The sequence below is a fragment of the Candoia aspera genome, chromosome 1, assembly GCF_035149785.1.
Source record: "Candoia aspera isolate rCanAsp1 chromosome 1, rCanAsp1.hap2, whole genome shotgun sequence".
Taxonomy (NCBI): domain Eukaryota; kingdom Metazoa; phylum Chordata; class Lepidosauria; order Squamata; family Boidae; genus Candoia; species Candoia aspera.
This window is the reverse complement of record NC_086153.1, coordinates 37,973,562-37,983,503: the sequence shown is the minus strand read 5'-3', so window position 1 is coordinate 37,983,503 and position 9,942 is coordinate 37,973,562. Positions and strand designations below refer to the sequence as shown.

At 37.6% G+C, this 9,942-nt stretch overlaps 1 protein-coding gene across 2 annotated transcripts in view; it reads left to right on the top strand.

The window, feature by feature from the left end:
- Positions 1–1,174: 1,174 nt before the first annotated feature.
- NPHP1 (nephrocystin 1) overlaps positions 1,175–9,942 on the top strand; it is a 35,947-nt gene continuing 27,179 nt past the window's right edge. For both annotated transcript variants that reach the window (XM_063302115.1, XM_063302108.1), the window contains exons 1-7: positions 1,175–1,346; positions 4,814–4,887; positions 5,900–5,960; positions 6,975–7,111; positions 8,024–8,256; positions 8,816–8,913; positions 9,694–9,791. In XM_063302115.1, coding sequence (XP_063158185.1) covers positions 1,275–1,346; positions 4,814–4,887; positions 5,900–5,960; positions 6,975–7,111; positions 8,024–8,256; positions 8,816–8,913; positions 9,694–9,791 — 773 coding nt within the window. In that variant the 5' untranslated portion in view covers positions 1,175–1,274. The remainder of the gene's footprint in view (positions 1,347–4,813; positions 4,888–5,899; positions 5,961–6,974; positions 7,112–8,023; positions 8,257–8,815; positions 8,914–9,693; positions 9,792–9,942) is intronic.

Below are 9,942 nucleotides of genomic sequence, written 5' to 3'. Positions count from 1 at the left end.
TATTGAGTGTGCCTTTAAAGCTGAATTATTTACTTTGGTGTGATCTTTATAAGAAACGGTCTGTGTGATCAAGGGACTGGAAATGGTATTTATGTATGGAGGCTGAGATGCAGTACATTTTTTTAAAAAAATCTTTTCAGTTGTGTCCAATTCTTGGAGACTGCCTGGACAAGTCCCTGCAGTTTTCTTGGCAGGTTTTTCAGAAGTGGTTTGCCCTTGCCTTCTTCCTAGGGCTGAGAGAAAGTGACTGGCCCAAGGTCACCAGCTGGCTTTGTGCCCAAGGCAGGACTAGAACTCATGGTTTCCCGTTTCTAGCCTTGATGCCTTAACCACTACACCAAACTGGCTCTCATGCAGTACATAATGAATCCTTATTTTACTACAGATTCTTATAGACTGCTTTTCTAGTGCAGCCATAAGAGTCAATATTTACTAAAAACCATACAAGAAAAATCAAGGAGAATTTCAATACTAGGAAGGTAAAATCCAATCCCACTGAATGAGTAGGTCTCTATCTGGTGGCAAAAAGGTAACTGCTCATATACTCAGTTCAAAGGTCTGTATTAGTTCTGTGGTGAGCACTTCATTCTGGGATGTTTGTGTCCAGCTTGAAATAATGACAAATGGTTTATTTTGCCAAATTTGTAATAGTTAAACATTCATTTTAGTTTCTGCTTAATGTTAGGCACCTTGACCATTCAAGTAGAAAGCTGGAATATACCTTAATTTATTGTGCTTTTTGTCCTGCCCAAGTGATTCTCTCACAGAGTGTAAAACATGGGGTTTCAATTAAGTACTGGGCTAGAGAATCAGGTTCAAGTTCACCCTAAGGCATGGAAGCTCAGGCCCACTCTACCTCACAAGGAGGTTTGGGGAATAAAATTGGAGAAGGGAAGATTATATAGGTTGCCTATATAATTTCCCGTATTCTTGGGGCCTAATTGGGTGGGGCTGTAAGAATTCTTAAAATCATCGAATTACGAGAAATACAACAACGGTATTTTATCGCCTATTCCCTTTCTTACAACTGTAGAGCAGATCAAAATTGGTAGTTTCCTCAGCCCTTCCCTTTACGCGATAACATCCCGCTGCCTCGGCTTTGCTACAGGCTGGGACGCGTAGCGCGATTCTTTCCCGGCATCGAACCGATCGCGCTTTGGGTCTTCGGAACGCCGGTTGATGACGCCATTACTTAAGCGCCGCAGCGTTGGTCTCCTTAGCGACCACGGTGGTCGCGCTCTCTGCGCAAGGCAATCCCGGCAGTGACCCTAGAAATGACCAGCCGTCCGAGCCGAAGAGGCCCCCTGCAGAGCGCGTTGCGTCGGGGCCGAGAGCTGCGGGAACAGGTATCTTTTGGCGTCACCTTCCTCGGAGAGAGCAGATGGAGAGGTGGGAGAGAAAGAGGGGAAGCTGAGATTGCAGGAGATGGATTTCCGATGCGTCGCGACGGTTGGACAAAACTCGTTTTGTGGAACTCATGTATATGGGTTTGTTTCAGTGCAAACCTGACATGGCTACCCAAATGGGATCCCTCCGTTTTCAGCTGTTTAATATGTGAATCCCTAGACAACTAGCCTGAAATTTACTGTTTAATACACATTTTCTTTAGAAAGTGTTCAGAAGACGCACGTGCAGATTTAAAGGGTGGGGGAGACATATGCAGGCCCTGACCAATTCAAAATCCATAATTTTACAGGCTTTTGAACTATTAGATAGTAATCCTAATCTTAAACACATGATTTTAGTGGGAGTTATTTTGTAAAATAATGTTGTTAGAGACAAGCAGCCCTCCTAACGAGATTCTCAACAAAACTGTCATTAACAGTGAAAAAGCATCTGTGACAGTAAAATAAACTAATAGGTTAAAGCAATTTTCCACTTATAACAGAATAAACTTGTTTTCAACAGGGAAAATGGAGTAAATGAATACAACTTATCTATAAATGTCAGAAAACTAGAGCAAGTAGATTAATCTGTAAGCCTTAGTACCGTAGAATGGTTATTAAATACTGTATAGAAGAATGGAGAAATGTTAAGATGTGCAGATGCTGATAGAAAGGTAGCTGGTAGTATGTTGCGAGAAATGGATGTTTGTAAAAAGAAGCTAATAGGACTGTTTATTTTTTATTTTAAAAGTATACTTTGCATTTATTTACAAAATAATACAAAATGAATACAGCAAATAAAGGGTCTAATGTTCTGAACTGATTGTTGTTGTCTATTCATTCAGTCATGTCCGACTCTTTGTGAATTCATGGACCAGCCCATGCCAGAGCTTCCTGTTGGTCGTCAACATCCCCAGCTCCCCCAGGGACAAGTCCGTCACCTCTAGAATATCATCCATCCACCTTGCCCTTGGTCGGCCCCTCTTCCTTTTGCCCTCCACTCTCCCTAGCATCAGCATCTTCTCCAGGGTGTCCTGTCTTCTCATTATGTGGCCAAAGTATTTCAGTTTTGCCTTTAATATTCCCTCAAGTGAGCAGTCTGGCTTTATTTCCTGGAGGATGGACTGGTTTGATCTTCTTGTAGTCCAAGGCACTCTCAGAATTTTCCTCCACCACCACAGTTCGAAAGCATCGATCTTCCTTCTCTCAGTCTTCCTTATGGTCCAGCTCTCGCAGCCATATGTTACTACTGGGAATACCATTGCTTTAACTATGCGGGCCTTTGTTGTCAGTGTGATGTCTCTGCTCTTAACTATTTTATCGAGATTTGTCATTGCTCTTCTCCCAAGGATTAAGCGTCTTCTGATTTCCTGACTGCAGTCAGCATTTGCAGTAATCTTTGCACCTAGAAATACAAAGTCTTTCACTGCTTCTACATTTCTCCCTCTATTTGCCAGTTATCAATCAAGCTGGTTGCCATAACCTTGGTTTTTTTGAGGTTTAGCTGCAAGCCAGCTTTTGCACTTTCTTCTTTCACCTTCATCATAAGGCTCCTCAGTTCCTCTTCACTTTCAGCCATCAAAGTATCATCTGCATATCTGAGATTGTTAATGTTTCTTCCAGCAATTTTAACTCCAGCCTTGGATTCCTCAAGCCCAGCATGTCGCATGATGTGTTCTGCGTACAAGTTGAATAGGTAGGGTGAGAGTATACAACCCTGCCGTACTCCTTTCCCAATCTTAAACCAGTCCGTTGTTCCGTGGTCTGTTCTTACTGTTGCTACTTGGTCGTTATACAGATTCTTCAGGAGGCAGACAAGATGACTTGGTATCCCCATACCACTAAGAACTTGCCACAATTTGTTATGGTCCACACAGTCAAAGGCTTTAGAATAGTCAATAAAACAGAAATAGATGCTTTTCTGAAACTCCCTGGCTTTTTCCATTATCCAGCGGATATTGGCAATTTGGTCCCTAGTTCCTCTGCCTTTTCTAAACCCAGCTTGTACATCTGGCAATTCTCGCTCCATGAATTGCTGAAGTCTACCTTGCAGGATCTTGAGCATTACCTTACTGGCATGTGAAATGAGTGCCACTGTTCGATAGTTTGAACATTCTTTAGTGTTTCCCTTTTTTGGTATGGGGATATAAGTTGATTTTTTCCAATCTGATGGCCATTCTTGTGTTTTCCAAATTTGCTGGCATATAGCATGCATTACCTTGACAGCATCATCTTGCAAGATTTTGAACAGTTCAGCTGGGATGCCGTGGTCTCCTGCTGCCTTGTTATTAGCAATACTTCTTAAGGCCCATTCAACCTCACTCTTCAGAATGTCTGGCTCTAGCTCACTGACCACACCATCAAAGCTATCCCCGATATTGTTATCCTTCCTATACAGGTCTTCTGTATATTCTTGCCACCTTTTCTTGATCTCTTCTTCTTCTGTTAGGTCCTTGTCATCTTTGTTTTTGATCATACCCATTTGGGCCTGGAATTTACCTCCCATGTTTCTAATTTTCTGGAAGAGGTCTCTTGTCCTTCCTATTCTATTGTCTTCTTCCACTTCCACGCATTGCTTGTTTAAAAATAATTCCTTATCTCTTCTGGCTAACCTCTGGAATTTTGCATTTAATTGGGCATATCTCCCCTATCACTGTTGCGTTTTGCTTTCCTTCTTTCTTGGGCTATTTCTATTGTCTCAGCGGACAGCCATTTTGCCTTCTTGGTTTTCTCTTTCTTTGGGATGTATTTTGTTGCCGCCTCCTGAACTGATTAGGACAACAAAAATTTGATGGTTTAGCAAAATAAGCTTGATGGTTTGCAAGGATATAAAGGTATGGCTGATGGACATTAGATTTAGCATTTTATTTCTTTTGCTTATTATTTTATACTCCTTTCCTGAGAGGAAACAGCATGATAGATAGATATATGTATTATGTAAGAACAAGCATTTCCATGTAGCATATTTCTCACATGCATACAGGTGTCGTAACTTAATTAATGCAAGAGTTAAAACTGTCACTTAAAATGGAACAAGTGGATCAGACTGATTAAAGCAGCAAGATCCTGCAGAGGGCACTGTAGTAAAAATTTATATGTACCTAGAACTTAATGGGACAGATAACTGTATAAGTTTGTAGCCTTAGTGAATTTCCCCACCCTGAAGTTACTTATTTGTAATAAAGGGGAAATTAAGAATGTAATGGTCTGGTGAATATTATTAAAATTGGGCAGCTGATGTGTGTACATGTGTGAATATTAAAGAATATGGGGAAGTTGCTTTGGAGTGCTGATTGTGATCATAAATACAACATAGATACAACAGAAGGGTATTAACTCTTCTGAGGTTCATATTTAAGTTTTAAATATATGAGGCAGTGCAACTGCTTTCATTCAGCAAATTATATCTTAATTAAAAAATATTTCAGGTGGGAACTTTGCTTCAAGAAAGCAAGGCAGTTAAGGCTCTGGATTCTGAAAAAAAGAAAAGCCTTAGTGAGAGGTAATGTACATTTTAACTACAGCATTCCGTTGATAGGAACAAATGTAACATTGTATATGGTACTTCAAATGGAAACAAATTAAGTAGGTGATTTAAAAATAGTTTAGACTAAAATCCTAAATAAATTTACTTGGAATAAAATTCATCAAAAATAACAAGACTCATTTCTACATGTGTATTTTACTTCAAAGATATATATGAAATGTGATGAAATCATATTTGTAGAAGAGTGTCCATGAATGTAAATATTTGGGACTGCTCTTCAGTGGACTATCTAGAAATGTACAGATTTCAGTCTCATGATTTTTCACATTCATATACATTATATTTGAATGTCAGCATTCAGTATATACTATTACTTTTGAGGTGAATTGGTTCATTTTAACTGCTATGTTTATATGTCTCATTTTATCATTAATTTTTAAAATATTTTATATTGCTTTCACTATGAAAGTAGATTCAAGGCCGATTTACAAAGTATTCAGGATTAACTACCCCCCATACAAACCTGTTAGTATTTATCTACAGTACATGTTTCCAACTGTATATTTATATTTAAGGATGGATCTCTTTCTAGATCAGATCAAAGCCAAAGAACTATAGGATTCTTTGCAAAAATGACAGCAGCCAGGATGTACCTGGTGGACTTGGTTTCACCCTCTGTCACCCAATAGATTTTTGTTTTGGAGATCCTGCAAGAGAATGAGCAACTGAGGTATTGTGCAATTTTTCCTCAACCAGGCAAATGTAGCAGGTTTTAATAGCTTTCAGCATCAATATGTGTTCTTTCTTTCTATTCATTAGGGGCATGTGCCAGAAAAAAAAAAGACAGATTGCTTCATATTTTTCCTGATGGTAATAACGATGGCAGTATGTTATTAACATACCTGCTCACCTCATCAGTGACTTGTTTATTAAATTTAAGCAAAGTATTATTTGTAATATTTTGAGATCAGCATATCTGATGGTTGGGTAGACAGCATATAAAATGCAATCTTTCTTTCTGTTACAGATGTTTGGAGCTGAAGAAGTCTGTGGATGAAAATACCTTTGCTCTTCAGAACTTAAAGAAAGTAAATATTTAGGGGTACAGTTGATTGATTGATTATGTGCCATCAAGTCTTTTTCAACTCCTAGCATATATATATTCATATCCTCCATGAAGATCTATCCCTAATGTGTTCTTTCTAGTCTCCCAATTGTACACTTATCGCCACTGTAACTGAATCCATCCACTTTGCTGCTGGTCATCTTCTTTTTCCTTCCATCTTTCCCAGAATTAGAGCCTTTTCCAGTGAGCTAGGTCTTCGCATAATGTGTCTGAAGTAAGATAATTTGAGCCTGGTCATTTGTGCCTCGAGTGAGAACTCTGGGTGGATTTGTTCAATAATCCATTTGTTTGTTTTCTTGGCTGTCCACAGTATTCTCAGGAGTTTTCTCCAACACCAACGTTCAAAAACATCAATACTTTTCCTACCCTGCTTCTTCAAAGTCTAATTTTTATTTCCACAGAGTGTTACAGGGAATACCATGGCTTGCACAATTCTGATCTTTGTACACATTATGGCATTTGAATATCTTTTCCAATTAAGGGCACAATGCTTATCCAAAAATAAGAGAGGGAAGATTTAGATATACTGTTTGTTAAAGTGGTATTGAAATTACAAGCTGTTTTTTCCAGGTTCTAGTATATAGCTTTCTGAGTTTCTGTCATTCTAAATTAAATTCATGCTTTAATTATAAACAGTACTAAGTCTGCACAAGAACAAGTGTGTTTATTTCAGCATAAACAACCATGTGAATGTTTACCTGTAATTAGCATATCTTCCTTAAATGTGATTTGGAAGCCCATAGTGGTTAAAGTTGGGAAGATTCAAGTTTGAGTCCCCACTTGACAATGGCTCTCACATGGGTGACTTTGATCCTTCTGTCTCACTGGATTGGTGCTGTGAGACTAAAATGAAGGGAAACCTTCATGTACATCATCTTAACAAGATATAAATATAAACTAAGGTAAATGAAATATATGGCAAATCTTAATATACATGTGGATTTTCTCAAAATTTGGGTGTGTTTCTATCTCACAGTCAGATGAGCCTGCACCAGTAGGAAATTATAATGAGAGAAAAGAAGAAGAAGAAAAACAGTTGTTAAAGCTTTCTCAGCAACTGGAAAAACTTGCTGCGATCCTTAACCGGGAAAATGTAATCAAAGACTCCAGCACGTAGGTAGATTAAAAAAGAGATTTAATTTTCTTGTTATTGTCAACTCTCTCTTTTTTTTATCCATTCATTCATGTCCGATTCTCGGAGACTGCCTGGATAAGTCCCTGAAATTTTCTTGGCAAGGTTTTTCAGAAGTGGTTTGCCCTTGCCTTCTTCCTTGGGCTGAGAGAGCTGGCTTTGTGCCTAAGAGGGGACTAGAGCTCATGGTCTCCCAGTTTCTAACCTGATACCTTAACCACTGTACCAAACTGGCTCTCACAACCAACTATCATAGATCTGCTTAAATTTAAGCATGGGCGTGCTTCAGGACCAGTATAAATGTTTCTTACAAAGATTGCAAGCAAATATGGCACGGATATCTTGTTTCCTATAACATAAGATTTATGACAGTATAGCAATTTAAATGCATTCAACATGCATTTTCACACCTTTTTGATATCTGCTGGCATTTTGTGGAAGCTGCTTAAAGCTAATTTAGTGCCAGATGTTAAGTTTTCAGGAATAAGGAAAAGATATGCCTGTCTTCTTTGGGATTGCTGGCTTCATTTAATTTATTTTTTAATGGTTCTATTAGGTTTGATTCATACATTTTAAAAATATATATTACATTTTTAATTGTGGTTTTAAATGTTGGTTATATTTTTAAATTCTATTTTTAATGCATTCATAATGCATTCAGTGTTTTTAAGCAGAAAAGTATGATAAAAATGTTTTCAATAAATAAAATGGGCAATTGGGCAATCAAAGTATTATGTGTTTTTTTCCTAAAAATCCAGAAACTTTATTTATTTATTTATTTCCAGTATTTGTGTACTGCCAATTCAAACTACATACTAGTCAAATCAAGGACTGATTAAAATAACTGATTTTCAGAAGATCAGTTAGTCTTGTTTTTATTTCATTGTTGTTAGGGATTTGAGAATGAAAGGCAGCCCAAAGGAACAGCAGGAAAATGAAGAGACAGAAAATGAGGAAGAAGGAGAAAGTACGCAAAATGATGATGAAGAGGAGGAAGAGGAAGAGGAGCAAGATAGCGATGATGATGATGATGATGAAAATAAACTAGACACTTCACTTAATACAGAGTTTATTGCTCTTGGTGATTTTGCTGCACAGCAAGAAGGGGATTTGACATTTAAAGCAAGTAAAATCTAGCATTTCTTGATTCCACTAATTCCACTCATTTTTGTCTCTACTTGTTTGTTGTGATCTGTGCCCCATACCATTTAATGTAGCATGGAGAATCATGACCTACATAACTTTGACCAGGGTTGTATGCATTGTCCAGAATATGTTCTAGATTGTAGCAAAGGGGCCAAGTGCAACAACACGCTTGTATAGGTGCAGTGTTGTAAATCTACCAGTGTTCAGTTGATTGAAGTTTTTAATGTTAAAGGAAATAATTTTTATCAAGCGGAATGGAACGTAATTATTATGTAGTGTTTTTTAGTCTTCAAGTTAACATTTTCATATTCTTCAGAATATGTACAAAACTCTATGGCTTTCTTTTATATGTCTCTAGCATCTTTAGTAACATTTATCAACATCACTTGATAAAATAAGACTAGTGGTCACTTTTTGATGCTAAGCAAAAATTAAAGCATACACCATATATTCAGTGCATTGTATCAGATGACTCAAACACTTTCAATATTAATATACTTTCCTTCTTTTACTTTCTCTGTTTTCAATATTGAAGAAAGAAGAAGTTCTTCTTATCATTGAGAAAAAGCCTGATGGTTGGTGGTTGGCTAAAAATTTGAAAGGGGAGAAAGGCCTTGTGCCTAAAACCTATCTTATGGTTGGTATGCTTTTTCCCTTTCTACTCAGTTTTATCTGTTTTAATTATTGTTGGTATTTGTGCTTTTTTGTAAGCTGGTGTACTGGTAGCATTGTTCTATATAAAAGCAAAATTGAAATATTTTTCCATAGCCTGCTGTAAACCCTAGATTTTCTGATAGAAATAAAACTTGCCCATATTTGAGTTCTTACTGTTGATCTTACTTTGATCAACAGTGTGTTGATTGGCGCTGTTGATAGTGCCAATATCTCTGGAACCAGTCCATTTGCAAAAATTTGCTGAAAATTGTGTAGATTTTTCACCTATTGTATTTATTTATACAACTATTTATAGCCTGGGATATTTTCTGGGTTAAATAAATAAACACAATCTTAACAATTCAAAATCAGCGATCACTACAATGCAGTAATAGAGAGATGCAGATTTTTACAATAGGGCACTGCCAGTTTGGTTGTTAAAGTCTTGAATGCACAAGGTGATGCACCTGCTCCTTCAGATGCAAAAGGAATAGTGATGGTGAAGGTGAAAGACTTCTTCTTTTGTTAGATTGTCAGGCAGCAACCAGTAACCCTATTCCAGATTTATCAGTGGGACCCTCTAGAACAGTTTGAAAAGTAGGGTGATGGGCTTCAGGGATGTGGGGAATTGGAATATTATTTCTAATAAAAACATCAGGTTCATGGCAGATTATTACTCTGCATCATGTTGTCAGGATATCTCTTCCCATTACAAAAGTAAGGATGCAGTTTGGCTGATCAGTGTACTATGTTCCCGTGGCAGGCAAAAGACAGGAAAGGAGAAGAGCCAAGTGAAGAGGAAGCAGAGGATGACATTGAGGTGGCAGATGAAACAGCAGGTGGAGTCAATATTCTGAAAAGGTAGACCATAGACTTTAATGCAGAAATACATCATCAACTGGCATATTATTATGAGAACTTACTCAATTTGTAAGCAGTTTTATATGTGATGTGTAAGAAACTAAAAAAAAATACCCTACATCCAAAGTCATAGCTTCAATCCTATTCCTAA